This window comes from Lepisosteus platostomus, chromosome 10 (assembly GCF_059453375.1).
Source record: "Lepisosteus platostomus isolate fLepPlt1 chromosome 10, fLepPlt1.hap1, whole genome shotgun sequence".
Taxonomy (NCBI): Eukaryota; Metazoa; Chordata; class Actinopteri; order Semionotiformes; family Lepisosteidae; genus Lepisosteus; species Lepisosteus platostomus.
The window spans coordinates 26,664,044-26,685,832 of NC_142620.1; the positions used below are offsets into that span (position 1 = coordinate 26,664,044).

Here is a 21,789-nt window from a genome sequence, read left to right on the forward strand (position 1 = left end):
TGCCTTCAGGTGCCACACTATTGAATTTGATAGAAATCCAAGAAACAGTAAGCCCTGAAGAGGTACAGGTAGTTAGTTTGCTTTAATGGAACAAACCTCCAAACCACCCTAGCAGATACCCAACACAGGTGTTGTGGTTTATCAGGGGGCTGGGAACAGGAACTGTTGTTATTGTGACACTACTGCCGGGTAGCTGGATCATGACTGGATGTACTCTCACATCAAGATGTACTCTGGGTAGCATGAATGAGTCAAAGGTAGCATGTCAAAAGAAAGGAAGTGACTTCTCCCCAAATATCTACTACAGAGGTATCAGATATTGACAGTGAACTTCCTGATGTGTAATGCCTAGACTGAGACGCTGTCTCCTACCGTGTTTATACATACTCCAGATGTTATTCATCCTGTTTGTTCCCAATGCTGGTTCCGGTATGAATTCTCGAGGAGTAATGTGGACATTTAAGGTTAATTTTCTAATGACAAGGGACATCACTTAACTCTGTTTTGTTTTGAAGGCAACAACGCCTCAGGACCTCGTGACCTTCAAAAAGGGGGGATATGTAGCGGCGAGGCTTATAAATAAGAAAGAATTAAGTGTTCTGAGCTTTCCCAAATGAGGCCCATCTCTGTTCATGTCTATGGTGCAGCCACAGAGAATCTTTTTATGCAGGCTGATTTAAGGTTTCCTTTGATAAGGGACAGCTCCCAAAGGGGGATGCACTTAGCTAAGCCTGGCTATCATGATCAATGGTCATCCATTGGCGCCTATCTGTCTAGGGAGTGCCAGATGGACATCTGGACTGCATTCCTAAGTGTCAGGAGTAAGTGACTCATATCTCACCTTGTTCAACCAATCAGGGACTGGTAGGGCCGAGTAACCCACGTGGGACTCTGATGCCCATGGAACTTTCAGTCAATGAACGAGCTGAAGTTCCTCCAGGTAAAAACAGGCACAGAGGGCTTGAGGGACTTTTCGGACAATTCTAAAGGGAATTCAAAGGAGAATTCCAGGGCAGGACGGCCAGTGTGTCCGAGTGCCAGAACTTTCCTCTGTTCTAAGAGTCTAGAGCGGAGGTTGCCAGAGAGTAATCAGAGGATCCACCCGAGGTTAGCATCAGCAGCAAGCCTCATGAACAGGTCGGAACTGTGGACAGCTGAATCATTATTCAGAACTAGCGCTTCATCAGGAACGAACCAGTCCTCTTCCTGACTTGCTGGGACCCACAGTCATCTTTTCTCCTGTGCACAAACTGTGCTAGTTAAAGCCGGTCCGTGAGCATCAGCAGCGCACCGTCGCAAGCAGCACAGCACAGCCTGGCACGGAGCCAGAGAGCCCGCAGGAGATCTGAATCCCCAGAAATTGGATGAGTATTCAACTTCAATGCATTACAGCTCGAGAATTCAATTGTTAACCCAACCAGTTGATATCAATTTAATTCCTAAGAGTTATGTACTTGTTTTGAGTATCTAATGTAGAAGTTGTAACCAAGTTCAATTACGAAACGGTCTAAATGAATGATATACTGAACGTATGTCCTCTTGATATATGTAACTCTTTGTAACTGACTGAATATATACCTTTTGTATTCTGATAACCCTCACGATAAGATCTGTTAGGTTTACATGCATATTCTATGTATTAATAAATGTATCCTCGTGTATTAGTTCCTGTCTGTGTGTGTTATTTGAGTTATGGCGCATGGTTGGATTCTAAGGCCATCAAAAGAATCATTTTGTGATTTACTGCTACAATTAATAATTATCCCAGTAAATGCCCAAACCCTACAGAACTGGTGCCTCGTGAGAGCACACTACAGCGCTAACCTCCTAATGTCAACTATTTTCATCGCTTTTGCATCAGCATGCATCACAATCATTTTCCTGACTGAGGGATGCAGATTAGCAATGAATAAACCTTTCAAATTCACGTTCTCTTCGCAACCCTCTTCATTCTGCCCTGCAAAATAAGTGCGCATAAGCCTCTCATAATATTCACGAGGGGCTTCAGCTTTTTCATGCTTAATATGGTGAGCAGCGGCCATTACAGATATGGGATCGATAAAAGCCGAAAATTCTCCGATCATTGCCTGACACAGCTCCTCAAAGCTACCACAGACCTCCAGTCCTTGTCTAGACATCCACTCATGGACCACTCGGCTGGTAGTTTTTCTTACTAACATAGCCTTTTCCTGTTCTGTCGCTTCGGGCATAAACTGCAAAGTGTATTTCAGCTCATCGATGTAGGTCTCCACATTATTCCCTGACACTGACGGGTCGAACCTTTCTACATCTTTTGCTAGCTGTCTCAGGGAGTGGAGGTTAATTTTTACGGCTTCTCCGTGGGCACGGAGACGGCCGTGATCAGGACCGGGGGGTCTATGCCTGGATTGAATTGCCCTTGCGTCTTGCGGTACTCGGCGATCTCCCCAATGCCGACCTGACTACAGACCCTGGCCGGGAGAAACCTCCTCCTGGCATGCTGGGTGATCGCTCCGGGCTGCTAAGTGGGCTGGCATGCCAGTGGGATCTAGCCTGTTTTGCTTCCTGTACGGCAGCATCTAGCTCCTTTTGCAGTCTCTCTCTCTCATCCCGACCACGCACAATCTTCTTTTGCCTTTCCTAGTTGAGCTCATGTAAAATCTCAATTTCTTTTTCTTTTTTCTGCAAGCTTGCTTCCAGGTCTCTCCTAACTCCCTCAGCAGCAGTTTCTTTAGCAGACAGGTCATCTAATTTACCTAAAACTTCCTTGAGTCGTTCTTCACTTTTCTCGTTTTCCACTTTCTTTTCTTTGATTATATCCAACTAATCAACTCGCTTTGCCTTATACCTTTCTAGCTTTCCCTGAAGCTTTTGAAACTTTTTCAGCTCGGACAAAGACAGTTCAAGCTGTTTAGCTAGATTTAAGGCGAAACTAGATAGGACCTGAACTGCGTTCACAGAACCTCCTGTGCTAAGCTGGTTTGCTGCCTTAGGTACCAAATCTGATTGCAGCTCAATGTCATCAAAGTTCAACTTTGACCTTATTGTGAGGGTTATCATATACAAGGTATAATCTCGAAGAAATGCAAGCACAAAGAGATACACAACAGAGAAAAAAATACATTACTCATGAATTAAATTGATAACAATTGTTGAGGTAACAATTATATTCTCGAGACGCAATGTAGAACATGGAGTTTACTTATCCACTGTGTATGAATAGGCGTTGTCCCGGCGTCCTCTGGCTACCGGCCAACCAATCGAGGTGCAGCTCGTAGTAGGATGCACTACACAGATGAAGAGAGATTGGGCCTCATTTAGGAAAGCACAGCAACGCTTAAATTCTGTCTTATTAACAAGCATTGCCGCTACACATTCATAGTGAAAAATAATTGGAAGTCTACTGAGTATTGTGTACAGGCATTTTCAAACGTCAAAGCTGTATTGGGAGAGTGTGTTTGTATTTATTTTTCTATCTAATGTGACATGGTCAGACCAAATTTATTCTGATTTCACAATGAAGACTGTCAGACTCACAATGTGTCCAGGTAACATTTACACACACAATCCAGGGCAATTGCGGACAAAAAGCCCATCAGCAAGCACTGTGAAGATACTATGCCCTATTATACAGAGCTTTTGCATCAATCAGCATATTATCCCTGAAATGTTGATCTGTTGTTGCTCTTTTTGATTTCTTATAACTTTTACACTATTGCAAATCTCAGGCTGTTGCAGCCCACTGGACCTTCAGGACACCAGCATACTTCAACTTTATGTCTGGCTTGAATCAAATGACCTAACCATAAATTGACCTTTCTTAAAGCAGAACAAATAGGCAGTGGCAAACTGTTCTGAGTGAATTAATCTCTTAGCCTTCTGTCTCAAGTGAAACCTTGGCTGGCAAACTGTCTGCTAGTCCTCAGGCATCACAAACTTCAGTAACAATCTTTCCTTTCTCTTTGGCCTAGGATGCCCAGATGGAAAGAAAGTGGAGTTCATCACCAGCTTACTAGATGCCCTCACCACAGACATGGTACACGCTATAAACTCACCCACTCCCCCTGGAGTAGGAAGGTAAAGCATTATATCAGCTGATTCCTAAGGGTTCTAACCATGTAACTGCACTAATCATCTGATCTTTATCTTTTACTCACTTAGTGAAATGAATTTGTCAATCCTTGTTTTATATTTTTAAGTATCAGTGATGCACTGTTTCTGTCAGCTGGCTACCGTAAAGGCTTAAGTATTTAAGTCCAAGACTCTCATTTAACTTTAATGAACTGCTTTGTGTCATTAAATAATTTCATCATCTAATCAAGAAAATAATGAGCTAGTTGTGTCAAAATATTGAATACAGCAGGTGTCATGATTATTCCACTATCTCTGCAGCATGAAAATAGAAATGATTATAATTTCAACAACCACAGATATTTGCTGTATCTTATTTTAAGATAGCATATTGTATTGGTGTTGTCGGTATTTATGGACTCTATATATTATCTATATATCATAAAAATGAGAACATGACATATTATAGATTTCAGACTTCAGCCAAGGAGATCAGCCGATGGCTAGATGGGCCTCTTGTTGTAAGTAAGGTTTGGCCTCCCATGGATACATACTATATTATTCCCTGCCCCATGCCTGGATTTCTTTGGCAAGGATTAAGCAGAAAAAGTAAAGTATGGGGTATTAGGGTGTTACTGGCTCCTATTCAGGGATTCAGAATTATCTCATACATCCTATTTGTATAGTATTTTCTTATTATTGATTTATATGAACAAACACATGCAAGACATCCATTTGCGATGCTCTTTTCTGTTTTTGAAACACAGTCTTGCAGATAAATAGAAATCTAAACAATAGAATATGACCAACAACGATGATCATTTGCAAATATAATTCTCTAAATCATGCATAGTTTCTTGTGTTTCTTTGGCTTGCTATTTTGTGTAACTTATTCTTTCCCCTTAACTCTGGAAATGAAACATTTAAATCTGATTCTAATCTAAATGTTATTTTACTGTAATTAATGAATTACTTTAGCTTGTATGTATAAAAATGATGTGGGTGGCATGGTGGCACAGTGGCATTGCTAGGGCCCTGTGTTGTAATTCCAGATCTGGGGTGCAATTTGTGTGCAGTTTGTATATTATCCCAGTGTTCATGTGGGTTTTCACCATGTGCTCCAGTTTCCTTCCACAGTCCAAAGACTGAAAGTCCAAATACTGGTAGGTTAATTGGCTTCTTGGGAAACTGGCCCTGGTGTGAGTATGTGCTTTAAGAAAATCTAGGGATTAATATAAATTTTATGAATTATTATGGGTGTTCTATCTTCATTATTTTTTTAGTTAGTTAACCTTTTAGTTAGTTCTCTTTGCAGTGACTTCATTAAGTCATGAAAATAAATATAGGCAGTTCTTAATTTATGTGTAGATACATTCCTCATTCCTAATCTGCATAATTTGGAAAACAAATAAATGAAGAATAATTTCCCATAACAATGCTTATAAATATGTTGGATTGTGTTCTGGGTCCACTTCCAACCAAACATTTGTACTTGAAAAACACAACGTTTTGGCCGTGGAGCCTTCTTCAGGTGTGAGAAAGACAAGGCAAGACAAAATAAAATGAATTAAAAGATACCAAATAAAATACTTCTAGAATAATTAGAAATATAATTTAAAATATACCATAAAATGCTCCTTTTCCCATCAGCACTGAGATGAAGCCAATCGAAGCAAAGGACTGAGCAATGGGCTGCTTATTTTTCTGAAGCACTCTGTTACTCCTGGGGAACTGCACATGGCCCATGTGAGAAGGGAGCTGTGAAAGTGCCCATAAAGCTTCTTTCATAGTTCCAGCTGACAATGAGTCATTCCCATGGTACATTTCAGCAAATAGCTGTCCCAACTCATACCTTCTCCCGTAAGTGCCCTGGCATTCCCACGCGTACTAAACTCCACACGCTCATCCAGGAATTAATTATCCAACCACGTCTCTCTCTCTCTCCAACATTTAAACACTCTTCACTGGCTTACCTACACTCACTATTGAGAAGTTTTCCACAGCTTTCTCTCGTGTGCTCTAATACTTTCGACTTGACTCCTTAATTACTTGACCTGGTTCTCCTACTTTTGACTTCACTGTTGTCTAACGACTTGGATTTGGAATCTTGGATTTACATTTGCTCGAACTCCCTTTCTCACAGCTTCGCACAGGGGTTCAACCACTCACCCCTTTCAGTATTCCTGATAGAATAGTGAGCCTAAAGACATGGACACAGCGGGCCAGGCTGACTCTTTCTCTATCCTTCAAGAACACTCCCGGATGCTCGGCCAACTCGCTGCCACGGTTCAGCAATTAGTAGTTCATGTTGCACATCCACAGCCTGCTGCTCCTATTACTGCACCTGCTTGCCCTCTACCACCTCCTCCTCCGGAGACGTTTGATGGAAACCCCGTGAAGTTCCAGACTTTTTTCGTTCAATGCTTGGTGGCTTTCCCACTCCCCCTGGACTGTTTTCTACTGATCGTGAAAATAGCATTTATGGTTTCTTACCTTACTGGTCGAGCACTGGATTGGGTGTCTTAACATCCTCATTGGGAATATCCCTGAGTCTTCTAACATCCACCCTGAAATCTGTCTTCGGTCTGCACCATTCACATTACTTGGCTGTGTCTCATCTCACTGCCCTTACCCAAGGCTCTCGGTTGCTTCAGGATTACATCATATATTTCCTCTCGTTGGCAGCTCAAATCTCCTGGAATTCAGGGAGCCAGCAGCCATATCACCCTGCAACTCAAAACTAGCAACCCACTGAAGCTAAGTAGGTGTGAGCCTGATCAGTACCTGGATGGGAGACCTCCTGGGAAAAACTAAGGTTGCTGCTGGAAGAGGTGTTAGTGGGGCCAGCAGGGGGCGCTCACCCTTCGGTCCATGTGGGTCTTAATGCCCTAGTATAGTGACGGGGACACAATATTGTAAACAGGCGCCGTCCTTCGGATGAGATGTAAAACCGAGGTCCTGACTCTCTGTGGTCATTAAAAATCCCAGGCTGTTTCTCGAAAAGAGTAGGGGTTTCCCATTGGCCCTTACCAATCATGGCCTTCTAATAATTCCCATCTATGAATTGGCTTCATTACTCTGCTCTACTCCCCACTAATAGCTGATGTGTGGTGAGCGTTCTGGCGCACTATGGCTGCCGTTGCACATTGGGGGTGGAGGAGGGGAGTCCCCATTACCTGTAAAGCGCTTTGAGTGGAGTGTCCAGAAAAGCGCTATATAAGTGTAAGTAATTATTATTATTATTATTATTATTATTCCACTGTAGATTGTCAGACGAACTCAAGGACCACCTCATTTATCTACCACTTTTCCTGATCTACCATTTCCTACCTTACAGGCTTTCATTTCGAGGATCTTTGATCTAAATACCAAACCCCTCCCACTCCCCCTCAGGCTACTCCCTTAACTAGAGTGTCTTCTGTTGAGATGTTTTTACTGTGTGGCTTCAGACCATCTTCGTGGTTCCAGTCCTATCTGCCCACCTCATACTTCTTTGCTCACCGTTAAGGCCATTATTGTACCCATTTCCTCATCCACATCCGAACTTTTTCTCCCTACAACCCTTTTTGGGACAAATGCCAGATTTTTCTCTCTGCTTTTATTGATTCAGGCTCCGGAGAAAAGTTCTCCTGGAACATCCCCTTACTACCTGTCTCCCCTCCTACCCAGTTGTTTACCCTTGATGGCTGCCCTTTGATTCCTCGTCTGGTTGAATAGTAGACAGCCCCTCTCACTCTCCGCATCGGTGCAACCCATCAGGAAGTCATTCAATTTTTTCTCATCCAATCCCCTTCCCACCTGCTGGTGCTAGGTTACCCTTGGTAACGGACTCACAATCCACGCATTTCCTGGTCACATAATGAGCTTACTGCTTGGAGACCCAGCTGCCTTACTAATTGCTGTCAACTCCCCAAGAAAATCTCACTCTGTTTTGTTTCTGTTTTGATGAGTTCTCTAAAATTCCCCATATTCTGATTTTCATCTGGCTTTCAGTAAACAGAAGGCTCTGTCTCTCCCTCCACATCGCCCTTATGATTTTCCCGTTGACCTGCTCCCTGGAACTCTTCCCTCTAGAGGTCAGATTTACTCTCTTTCGTTAGCTGAATCTCAAGCAATGGAAGAATATATTCAATGATCCGCCCTTCCACTTCCCCTGCTTGTGCTGGCTTCTTTTTTGTCCAGAAGAAAGATGGAACTCTCAGACCCTGTATTGATTACTGATGTCTTAATAACATCACTATCAAGAACAGCTATCCCCTCCCTCTCATTTAATCATTTTTGGAATCTATCCGCGGCGCTACCATTTTGGTAAAATTGCATTTACCAAGTTTGACCTCTGTGGTGCCTACAACTTAATCATATCCAGAAGGGCGACGAGTGGAAAATGGCATTCATTACTTCTCATGGCCACTATGAATATCAAGTGATGCCATTCACTTGTTCAAAAAACAGCTCCCGCTGTTTTTCAAGGTTTCATGAATGACATCTTTAGGGATATTCTACACAAATATGTCCTTGTATACCTTGACAAAATCCTCATTTTTTCTTGTAATCTCCAGGATCACGTCTCTTATGTCCATGAGGTCCTTTTGCGCCTGATTGAGAACAAACTCTACGCAAAGCTGGAGAAGTGCACCTTTCATAAGATTACTTTATAAACCATATACAATTTCTTGCATTAGGAATTTGTCTTTTCCCATACCCCAGCTTACTCTCCATGAGACACATAGGCACACAGATGGGGAGAGAGAAGCTTGGGGTCAGAGCGCAGGGTCAGCCATTTATATGGCACCCCGGAGCAGTTGGGGTTAAGGGCCTTGCTCAGGGGCCCAACAGAGTAGGATTTCTCTGCCAGCTGTAGGATTTGAACCAGCAACCTTCCAGCAACAGTTGCAGATCCTTAGCCACAGCGATACTGCTCTACCCTAGAATTAATTTCCTCGCCTACATCCTTTTTCCTCTGGGTATTGAGATTGATCCTGCCAAGAGGGAGTCCATTCTAAACTGGCCTACTCCTAAGAACTTGAAACAGATACAGTGGTTCCTGGTTTTTTCACATTTTTATTGACGTTTTCTTAGAGCTTTCTGTTCGGTTGTTTCTCCTATTACTGCCCTGACCCGGAAGGGCCCAGATCTTGGTAAATGGAACCCTGAAACAGATAAGGCTTTCAATCACCTTCAACAACTTTTCTCCTCGGCTCTGCTTCTCCGCCACCCCAATCCCTCTCTTCCGTTTACCTTAGAAGTTGATGCCTCGGCCTATGGGGTTGGTGCTGTACTGTCTCAACACCATGGAGAGAGAGGTGTCCTCCATCCCTGTGCTTTTTTTTCTAGGAAAATGCTCCACTGCAGAAGCCAATTATGATGTCGGTGATAGGGAGCTTCTTGCCATTAAACTCACCCTGGAGGAATGGAGGCACTGGTTGGAGGGTACCTTACACCTTTTCACTATCCTGATGGACCATAAGAACCTCTCCTACCTACAGGCTGCCAAACACCTATACCCACACCAGGTGTGCTAGTCTCCCTTCTTCTCCAGGTTCCGGTTCTTCATTACCTACATCCCTGGATTCAAGAACGCAAAGGCAGATGCCCTGTCTCGTCTCCACGACCCCCAGATTTTGAAAGACTCCCTGAACCCATCATACCCCCCAACAGGATCATTGCAGCTGTAAGATGGAACCTCAAGGACCAGATCAGATGTGCATTCACCAGCCAGACAGTTCCCCCTCAGTGTCCTCCGGACGGGCTCTTTGTATTCGAATCTTTATGCTTTGCAGTGATTCAGTGGGGACATGATTCTCATTTTGCTGGCCACCCAGGAATTCAACGCACAACCGATCTTATCTCAAGAGACTTCTGGTAGTTGTCACTGAAGACCTACATCGCTAATACATGCAAGCTTGTCCCATTTGTGCCAGAGCCAAATCATCCCACCTAAAGAAAGCCAGTTTGCTCCAACCACTTCCTATTCCTAAGAGACCTTGATCACACATCTCAGTGGATTTTCTCACAGACCTTCCCAAGAGCCAAGGCAAGACTACCATCATGGTCGTGGTGGACAGGTTTTTAAAGTCAGCTTACTTTATTCTTCTTCCTGCTCTTCCACTGTTGGACCTTTTTGTTTTTCAAGTTTTTAGACTCCATGGTATACCCACTGACATTGTTTCTGATCGAAGACCTCAATTCATTTCAAGGTTTTGGAGAACATTCTGTAAATCACTTGGAGCTACCACTTATCTCACCTCTGGTTATCACCCAGAGGCTAACAGCCTTACCGAGAGGATCAACCAAGAACTACTCACTTACTACCATGCCTATGTCTCTGCTTCACAGTATGATTGGGTCCCTGTCCTCCCATGGGCCGAGTATGCTTATAATGCCCTTTACACTTCCATGACTGGGATGTCCCCCCTTTTCTGCACTCTGGGTTATCAATCTCCTATGTTTCCTGACTTCATGTCCACATCTGACATCCCCTCCCTCCAGGCATGTCTTGCTTCTTTGCGGAAGATCTGGAAACAGGCCAGGCTCTTTCTTAAAAAAATTCTCTTTGTCTGAAAACCACCGCGGACCGGCGTCAGCAACCTGCTCCTAGACTACGACGGGGGTCAATTTGTCTGGTTGTCCACTAGGAACATACATCTTAGACAACTCTGTCATAAATTGGAACCCAGATACTTTGGACCTTTCCATATCCTCTCTCAGATTACCCCCATTACCTACCATCTAGCCCTCCCTCCTACCCTCAAAGTTCATCCTTTTTCCACGTCTCCCTTCTAAAACCCTACCATAGATACCCCCTTTCCTGACAGCAACCCCCGTCACCTCCTCCTTGACTCATCGATGGACAACCTTCATATACGATCAACAAGATTCTGGAAACCTGTTGGCATCGAGGTCACTGACAGTTGATTGGGAGGGTTATGGTCCGGAGGAATGTTCCTGGATTCCCAAAAAAGACATTCGGGACCGAGACCTGATTGATTAATTTTTTAAAGATCGTCCCATAGGGTCATCGGGAGCCGTTCCTGAGGGAGGGGGTACTGTCACAACTGTCCAGGCCCCACAATATAGAGTCATTGAGGACATACAGTACACTTTCTTTGGATCTGATGGGAAAAAAGGCATTGTCATAGGCAATGCATGGCTACATATTAACATAAATTTTAAACGTATATAAACATTAAATGAACAACAAACATATTCAATGACTAACACTGAAAAATGATAATGTAAAAGTTTAACTAACAAGTAATTACAGATGCAGCCATTCAAAATGCACTGTACAAACCCGTACCGCACGCAACTACCCTCAAGCCACCGCAGTCTACCGCAGTAAGTGATTGGCTGGCCAAAATGACCAACAGGGGCACTTGTGGTGCATTGTTCGGTAGTGAAAAGATTTAATCATTTAATCTCTTTACTATGTACGTTTTAATCCGCTTAGTATTGAATATTTATATGGAATTTTACCACTAAAGGGACATTTTAGTAGCTGAGCATAAAAAGAAGAGGAGCATAATGCGTCTGAAGGTCATAAACGAAATTAATTTAGGAACATAAACATATTACTGTATGTAAACTGTACTGTATATGGCTGGTCTTGGTAGTTTAAAGAAAAAACACACCAGTCTTCCATTTCTCCCTAAACATTTTAAGCATCAAAGTTTTATTAAAATGGTCCCCAAATATGCGATTACTGTTTAGAATGAATTTTAATTAAAAAAAATATTTAACACGAAAATTAAGCTGTTTATGTTCCTTCACCTGAGAATATAGTCACTCGTTGCTATGCAACGCAGAAACACAGCCACAGGTAACTAGCAAAGAGAGGACATTAGCTAGCCAATATGATAAAGGAATAAATGATTTTTTTATTTCTTTTGCACATTTACTTGAACATTTCCATCGATTGTACAAGCACTTGGAAACTGTCCAATCCCTAGTTCGTCTGCATTTTTTATGCTCCGGGCATTCTCCCGGTCTTTGTCTTCTAGGATATAATGCTGGCGATTTGTGTAAAAATTGGGTTTCCAATAACACCGCAGCAAACTCTTGTTTTTATGTCCACTATAACGGACAATCTCTCTTGCTTTTAACTGAGTGTTTCATTATTTCCTAAAATGAAAATGAGACAGAATTCTGGGGTGTCCCTATACCAGAGATTACAGTACCGCATCAGAATGGTGATTGGCTGACACCATCTGAAACCCCTCTGATTGGAGAAAAAAAACTTGCTGATCTGTTCTACATAGCAGGAAGAAAACAGCATATGCTGCTTCTATTCGAAACGCGTATTTTAAAAGTTTAATTAGGAAGTAAAAACCTTACAGCGTACACAGATTTCTAAACTGATCAGGAGGAAGAAAAATCACCCATGTTTTGCGCATAAAAAGTGGTTATTAACTATCGAAACCTGTTTTATTTATTTTATTTTTATTTATATTAAGAGTTCCCATCACCCCCATTTCCATTTAAATTGCAAACCCGTGTTTAATTAAATAGTTTTATTGATTCACAATCTGGCAATGCAACGTAAATCATTATCTTTGTCTTCTGCATAATAATGTTCACCTCTCTGTCCAGCAAATTAATAATAAACTTTATTTACGTCGTCTCAGCTTTAAAGGTACCCCCGTCGCGGAAGAATTTAACCTCGGAATGTTTACCCAGCGTAATATTGTATTTCATTGCACTTTGACAGATTGTCTTTAAATCAAGTTGTTTTCAGAATATCCCCACCACCAAACAAGAACAAAATTGCAACGATTTGATTAACTGGCTGTTTCAGTAACTTAAAGTATATATTTAAAGTAATAATTTAACAATATATGTACATTTTTAAATATATGTTTATGTTGTGAATGTCTGTAGATTGTATCTTATTTTTAGTTTTTGTTTTGTTTTACATTAATTTTATAAGGGAATCTTGATTAAAATACTTTTATTTTTTCACAATCTGGCAATGCCAGACAGAATTTACATTCGCTGCAGCCTAATAGCCTCACAGATCAGAAAATCAAGGAACAAAACAATTATTGCGCCCGGCTCCTCAATGGAATTGTTTTAACATGCTAATGCGTTGGTGTAACACTCTTTGTCTACAGTACATTGTGAACAAACCGGTTTCACTGGTATTTTCAACCCCCAGCCACTGTTGTTTCATCGGTTGTTATCCTGTAAAGCGCTTTGAGGAGCCACCTTTAAAAGCGCTATACAAATAAAGTTTATTATTATTAATATTGATGATATTCTTCCTCCCAGGACTTGTAAAATTGTTGTTGTTATTGTTGTTATTCTGTAAAGCGCTTTGAGAAGCATACTCTCCAGCATATTGTATTTCATTGTACTTTGACAGATCGTCTTATAATCACTTGTTGTTAGAATATACCCCAAGAGGATATAGAGGATATCCCCCAAGAGGTATCCAGGTAACAGTGAAACGGGCATACAGTCTGGAGAGATCGCCCGTTTTCCATGTAAATAGTTCCCTGGTTCCGCACCCCTTGGTCTCTCTCTCTCTCTCGTCTGGGTGCAGGAGTGCTGCTGCTGCTGGGTTACGGAGTAGAAATAAAGCGCAGTTTTAAACTCCACAAGTTTGAGTCTCTGTGTTCATCCTCAACGAACACAAATTCATTACATTGGTGTTAGAAGCGGGAGGATGGACAGTGAATGGCTGATGATGTCGGACTCAGAAAAGCGCCGGTTCCCCCAGCAGCCAAGTGACCCCCTAAAGCGCCTTTTGGGGGTGAGCAGCAGCCGCCAGGGGCCGGGACGACCCCTCAGCACCGCCAGTGACCGCAGCCGTTATCAGGGCTACCCCACGGTGACCTACTCAGCAGAAGAGGGACCCTTTCCCGGGTCGCCTCAGGCCATGTGGCAGGAAGGAGACGCCAGACCAGCGGTGTCCAGCCCGCCACCCCTGTTCCAGCCTGCGCCGGTGAGACCGAGCCGTTATAATGGGGAGATCCCATGGCAAATGTTTGAGGCCCAGTTCCAGATGGCGGCCTGGGCAAACGGCTGGTCTTAGGTGGAGATGGTGGGCCACCTCGCCGCCGTCCTGGAGGGGAAGGCCTGCCAGGCGTTGCTGGATGTACCTGTGGACCAGCGGTACAACTACGCGGCGTTGGCGTCGGCCCTCCGGAGGCGTTTTGGCAGGAGAGGGGAGGCGCCGGGACTGCTGCGGGCAAGGTTGGCCCAACGCTGCTGCCTAGCGGGAGAGCCACTGGGTCCAGTCGCCACAGATGTGGCCTACTTAGCCCGCCAGGGTTACCCTACTCTCCCGGAGGAGGCTCACCGGGAGATAGCGCTCCACACGTTCCTCTTGGAGCAGGCCCTGGCTCTGGCTGAGCAGGCTGATGCCGTATTCGAGGAGACCGGTGGGCACCAATGGAGGGGCGCACAGGGAATCAGATGGGGAGGAGGAGACGGCCAGCACGGCGATGCTGGGGGAGCGACGACGGCTGGTCATCTGCCACAGCTGTGGGGATAGGGGATACATCGCCTGGGAGTGCCAGGCGCTGGATCCCCGGGGACTCCGGAGGCCGTTGGGAAACGGGTGCGGAACAGCCTAAAGGGGGGAAGGCCACCCTTGAGTGACGCTAACCCCGCTCTGGAAAGCCAGAAAGAGTGATTCACCCCGCCTGCTGTGGGAAGGGTTGGCCACAGCCAGGGCTTATTTCTTCCCTGCCTCTTCGAGGGCAGACCCTGCCAGGCCCTGGTCGACATCGGTTCGACCATCACCCTGCTGTGGCCTGGTGTCCTGCCAGGCACCGAGGCAACTGGACCCCCAGGGCGCTCAACGTGCACTTTGAGGCTGCGAGGGTGAAACACCCCTTCTACCTTGCCCCAGTCCACGAGGACTGTATCCTGCGGTTGGACTGGTTGCAGCAAGAACTGGGGTAGCGTCGCTCAAGGGCGGCCTTCCCCCTTTTAGGCCGCCCCGCTCCCGTTTCTCGACGGCCTCCGGAGTTCCCTGGGCTGGGGGAACGGGCAGTTCTCTGAGTCCGACATCATCAGCCATTCACTGTCCATCCTCCCGCTTCTGACACCATTGTAATGAATTTGGGTTCGTTGAGGACGAACACAGAGTCTCAGACTTGTGGAGTTTAAAACTGCGCTTTATTTCTTCTCCGTAACCATCCGCCAGCAGCACTCCCGCGCCCAGACAAAAGAGAGACACAAGACAAGCCCGCCAAGAGTGCGGGCCTGAGAGAGACAGAGAGAGAGAGAGACACCAAGGGGTGCGGAACCAGGGAACTATTTACATGGAAAACGGGCGATCTCTCCAGACTGTATGCCCGTTTCACTGTTACCTGGATACCTCTTGGGGGATATCCTCTATATCCTCTTGGGGGATATTCTAACAACAAGTGATTATAAGACGATCTGTCAAAGTGCAATGATATACAATATGCTGGACAGTATGCTTCTCAAAGTGCTTTACGGGATAACAACAATAACAACAACAATTTTACAAGTCCTGGGAGGAAGAATATCATCAATATTAATAACAATAATAAACTTTATTTTATATAGCGCCTTTAAAGGTGGCTCCTCAAAGTGCTTTACAGCAGTGGTTCTCAAACTGTGGTACGCGTACCGGCAGTGGTACGTGGCGTGCCGCCAGGTGGTACACCAAATGACCCTGGAACTGTGTTGTGTGCGCTGAAAAAATCGGGACGGGTTTTCATATTTTGCATTTTTATACGTGTCGAATACGCAGCCTACGTACTACGATACAGTGCACGCTTATACTTCAGTGGACACAAGAGATACTCTGTAATTCTATACCACTCTATAGGAATGCGTGCTACGGACGCAAGTGACCAATTGTATTTAAAAAAAGCTACTGTATCTCCATCAAATAGGGAGAAAAGAGAATGTGCATGATTTTGGAACAATGCCAATGTTGTAAACACAGGAATGCATAGAAATGCGTGCTACGAACGCTGGTAATCTTGTGAGCACAGGAAAGCTTGAAAAATAACAGAAAAATATTTAAGAACTGTTCTAAGTTAATTTGAGAAAAATACACCGAGCGTCTCTGTGTTTCTCTCCCATTTGCATTTAATACTTAAAATAAACACTGAAATAAAAACGGAAACGTGGAAAAATGCAAGCTTGCGGATTGCTAAAGCAGGTAAGCCCCACAATATTATGTGTGTAGAAAAAGCTGCTGAACAGCTCGACCTGCTGCCCCCCCCCCGAAAGACACAGTCATTCATAGAATTATTGAAATGAAGGATTATATCAAAAGTACGCTGCCAGCGCGCGTTAAGATGAGCAGATGTTTTTCACTGCAATTAGATGAGTCTGTAGTCGATTTGGCCAATTTGCTCGTTTACGTTAGATACAAGTTTGAGGGTACGTCCCGTGAGGACTTTCTGCTCTGTAAACCGCTACCAACAGGAACTACAGGAGAGCACGTATTTCAGCTTCTGAATGAATTTATCAAAGAGAATGGCATCGACTGGATAAAATGTGTCGGAGTTTGTACAGACGGTGCTAGAGCAATGACAAGCCGACACAGCGGTGTAGTTGCACGAATTAGAGAGGTTGCTCCAGAAATAAATGGTTTCATTGCAACATCCACCGCGAGACCTTTGCCATCAAGAAAATGCCTGACGATTTAAAATCTGTTAGACTGTTGTGAATTGTATCAAGGCTCGAAAAATTAATTCACATCTGCTTTGCTCGATTAAACAGGCTCACCCCTCTCACTGAAATGGTGCTTTTTTATTTTTATGTTGTTTTTTTTTCTGTAAAACACTTTCAGAAGCCACATTTTAATATATCAAACAAAGTTTATTATTATAATATTTATTATATGCATGTGTGAGTGTGTGTGCACATGCGCTCATGTTGGTCATTGATAATTTCTGGGGTTCCTATGAGATGATGACTTGTAGGTGGTACTTGGATGCTTTGGTTGGATTAGGGGTGGTACTTGGTCCAAAAAGTTTGAGAACCACTGCTTTACAGGATAACAACTGATGAAACAACAGTGCCTGGTGGTTGAAAATACCTGTGAAACTGGTTTGTTTTTGTTGACAGCTTGACACAAGTTTATCAGTGAAAAGACCACAGGCATTCTTCCTCCTCCCTACATTCTCAGAGTAGAACAGAATTTATTATTAGCACAATTTATTACAGTGCTAAATTTAATATTATTGATTACTAATAGTTTATGCTAACACCTAGCTTTCTTAACACGAGAAGTACTACCATAAGTAAGTACTGTACAGTAAGTACTTACTGTACTTACTGTACTGTACTTAAGTACTACTACTGTAAGCAAAAAAAAGGGGTTTTGGAGGGGGGGAGAGGTGTCTTTCGCTGGAAGACTTGCCACTTCTACATTGAAAATACCTGTGAAACCGGTTTAATTCGTCACAGCCAGCACTCCCGCAGAGAGTGATGAAAACCGCGCAGCGCCATGCGAATGCACATTAATATGTTGGGCTTAAGGGCTTGGGTGGATTTGCGCCTTACAGTTCAACCTGCGGTACCGCTGTGTACTGTACATACAGTACGAACGTGTTATTTTGAAATATAAAAAATGTCAATATACTGTAGGAGAAATTGAGTATTGGTGTGTATTTTTTCTTTAAAATACCAATAACAGCAACATACACTTTACGTAATATGTTTATGTTCCTAAATTAATATCATTTATGACCTTTATGACCTTTGTTATGCTCCTCTGCGTTTTATGCTTAGCTACTAAAATGTCCCTTTAGTGGTAAAATTCCATATAAATATTCAATACTAAGCAGATTAAAATGTGCACAGTAAAGAGATTAAATGATTTAATCTTTTCACTAACGACCAATACACCACATTATCTTCCGTGTCGCATTAACATTGGAATGTTTTTTTACAAGTTTCAAAAGAAGCGATACACAACTTGTCTCCTCTATAACTCTTCAGTTTACAGAGAAATTCCACCAGAGACTCACAACATTGTCCAATAATACTCTTCTCGTCTCTTATTTTTAGTCAAGCAGGATTTGAGTTACAGAACATGACCAAAAAACAGAATGCACCTGCGATTCGGGTGTTAACAAAACATGTTTACAGTAATAGTGAAATACAGTAATACTACCAGCTATATAGATACATAGATTTAGATATTAAGTTCCTTAAATTAATATCATTATTAATTTATTTAGATATGTGATTACATAATCTTGATTATAAAACAGATAATTCCGGTCCTGGAATCTGACTGGCTGACACCCTTCTGAAGCGGTACCATAATCTCTGATATACGGACACCCCTGAAATTTGACTTTACTGTGTGATAAATTTTAAAGACTACTTCTTAGCGTAGATAAGAAAGCGTAGATAAAAAAAGTTTGGATTCGCATGTATCTGATACAAGTATCTTTTAATACAGTCTTTGTACAGTCTGAGGATACTTGTGATATTTTGAGCTCTGGTTGAATGATAAGTGTCGCAGTTTAAATAATTTTCATTGATAGAAATTATGAAACGCTCTGTTCAAAGGAAGGGCGTTTTTATGTCTGTTATACTAAAAGAAAATGCCCGACGAACTAGGGATTGGACAGTTTTTCAGTGCTTGTACAATCGATGGAAATGTTCAAATAAATGTGCTAAAGAAATAAACAAAAAAAGTAAATTATTCCTTTATCCTATTGGCTAGATAATGTCCCGTCCTTGTAAGTTAGATCAACGAAATGCAGTGGTGTTACTTTTTGTCGATTAAAAAATAAAGTATTTTCATTTAAAATGACGGATACAAATAATGTGGACCAGCGTAATACTTTGAGTTTACAGCTTGTCCAAGGTCATTCATTATTAATACTATTAATAATATCTTCAGTAAAGACTTTGATGCAGAAAATATTTCTGCATAATTAAAATATTTATGATAAAGTTAGGTTGTGTACTTTTGCTCAACTGAGCAATCTTGCTTTTTTATAAAATATACCAACTTTTTAATGTATAATGATTAACATGCTGCAATACACAGTTTAAATTTAAAAGCTCAAATGCTGTACATGAAAGGTTAAGCTTTATTAGCTCCTCCTGGGGGTTTTACAAGGATTCTGATTCTGGATACTTTCCGATATGACGTCATATGACGCGTTACACTGCATCATACCACGTTAGGATGCGACACCCTGCGTACTGTGGTGTACCTCACTCATTTTGAATGGCTGCATCTGTATATATAGTGCTGGAAACCAGCTGTTAGAAGACATGGGGAAGTTATTTACATCATCAGCTATGCACAGAAGAGAAATTTCATATTGCTGGCTTCTAGGATCGGCCTTTTGACCTCTCTGACACATCAGCATCCAGAATCAGCGTATTTTTTCCAAAACATTCACCCCCTAGGTATCTATTGATACAAACAACTTAAGATCCTGGTTCAAGGGATCAGCTTTTCAACAACCTCCCTGGTGCAACAGCATCAGCTACAAGATGTTTTCCTATTTCTCAAAATCCCTCTGCATCTGACGGACAGTGTAACATTAGCAACTGCCCATAACTTAACTTAAATCTTAAAAAACAATTCTCATCATATTATCCATGTAATCATCTAACAGTGGATACTCACTTACACAACTTACTTTCTTCATCTTCCTCTTTGTAATCTACAACAAATAAGTCTCCTGTTCTACAGTCAAGAGGCTGTCGAGAAAGCCTTATGAGACCGCTGGTTGAAGGTCTTCCTTCATATATCAGGGACACCAACCATGACCTCCAACTTTTTAATGATTTCCAGTTTCAGGGCCCAGAATACTACATTTTTACCATGGACATCACATCTCTCTACACCATCAACCCCCACAATGAAGGTATCAGCCCTCAAGCACACAGTGGACAAATGCACAGTGCTTGATCCACCCACCCACACCCTTGTACGCCTTGCAGAATTGGTACTCACACTTAATGCTTTCTCTTTCAATAATCTTTTTTACCAGTAGGTTAGTGGAGTCACCATAATGGGACCCACCTATGCCAATATTTTTGTTAGCTGGGTAGAAGAACGCTTCTTCACTTCCTACACTGGCTTTGTCCCTGACCTCTACAAGCGATACATTGATGACTGTGTCGGTACCACCAGATGCTCTAATGACCAGCTAAAGCACTTTCTGCATCACCTCCCCAACTTCCACCCATCCCTCAAATATACATTTCACATATCCTCTGCTACTCTTCCATTTCTAGACATAAACCTATCCATCAACAATCCCTGACTCTCTACTTCGGTCTATTACAAATCTACAGATTCACACAGCTATCTCCTGTACAGCTCATTTCACCCCAAACACACTAAAAACTCTCCACTTTTCACAGTTCCTTCAGCTGCGACGACTCTGCAGTGATGACATGAATTTCCAGATCCAAGCACTCAAAATGCATTCTTTAATTATAATTTTAAACACTTTAATTTTGAAAATGCAACACACATTCCGTACAGATACAGTACAATTTACTGTCTTCCCATGGTGTAAAATGAATTAGCAGGTGATTGAGATAACAATGCGGTGCCCACACTGGGGTAAAGTTAGCTTGAAGTTCGAAAATGATTTCGACACGCCTGTAGCTTTTTCACGAAACCTCTTAGAGTTACGAAAAAAACACTTGCTGTATGTACAAAGTACATTGTGACTGTTTTCAAAGCCTTCACTATGTCATTTTTAAGCCAATTTTTTTTACCACGCTCGAATATTCTGTTGATTATATCTTCTCATGGGAAACACAGAAAGCCTTCATCGATGCGTAATTACGCACTAACTGGAACCCGGGGGACCGCTGTGTACACACGTTCACAACGCGAGAAATATTGCTCAATACGGCTTCGTGTGAAAAACCTGTATATCACCATAGGAAGCATAACAGCGTAGCCTCCAATTACCCAGACCACAAAACAAAGGAATAAAGCTTTGTTTGATTTCTGAAACCCTTTCTTTATGTCCTGTTTTCATTCAGGTAAGTATCAACTATATACACAATACTGCTGACAGCAGGAAAATTCCTATACTTTACTCAGCAGCATCTTAAAAACAGCACCCATGGTGTTCAAAGCAATTTTTTTTTACACAGAAGACTGACAAAGCTTCGCATTGTGAATCTGTTTTTCTAAGAAAATGCATCCGTGGGGGAAGGTGGAGTCTCTTTCACTGGAAGACTCACCCTATTCTACTTTGAAAATAGCTGTGAAACCCGTTTAATTCGGCACAGCCAGCACTCCCACAGAAAGAGATAAAAACTGCGAAGCTCCAGGCGAATGAACAACATTGATGTAGGGCTTTTGGGCTCACGTGTATTTGCGCCCTACAACCTGCGGTACTGCTGTGTACATACAGTACGAACATGTTGTAATATTAAGAAATATAAAAAATGTCAATACACTGTAGTGTCCAATATATTTGCTATTTTAGTTTTTCAAAGAAATGTTTATTTGTTAAAAGAAAACTCATAGCGATTGCTGGATTTGAACACCCAACCTCATTCTTATAAATCAGTCACTTAAGCTGTCACGCCACCAAGACACATCATATGCCATGCACTGAAGCAGCAATACACATATAAATATAGAAATATAGTTATACCGTTATATATTTATTTAGATACGCGAATCCATATAATATTCCCTATTAATCCAATTCTAAATGTATGCTTTTGTTTAATCCAATAACGAGCATATTTGCAGAAAAGGTTAAAACGATATATTTTCACAAAGTATATAAACGTACA

General features: G+C 42.4%; 1 protein-coding gene across 3 annotated transcripts in view; it reads left to right on the top strand.

The window, feature by feature from the left end:
• smoc1 (SPARC related modular calcium binding 1) overlaps positions 1-21,789 on the top strand; it is a 329,006-nt gene that overhangs the window by 257,019 nt on the left and 50,198 nt on the right. For all 3 annotated transcript variants that reach the window (XM_088648925.1, XM_088648923.1, XM_088648924.1), the window contains exon 12: positions 3,951-4,056. In XM_088648925.1, coding sequence (XP_088505051.1) covers positions 3,951-4,056 — 106 coding nt within the window. The remainder of the gene's footprint in view (positions 1-3,950; positions 4,057-21,789) is intronic.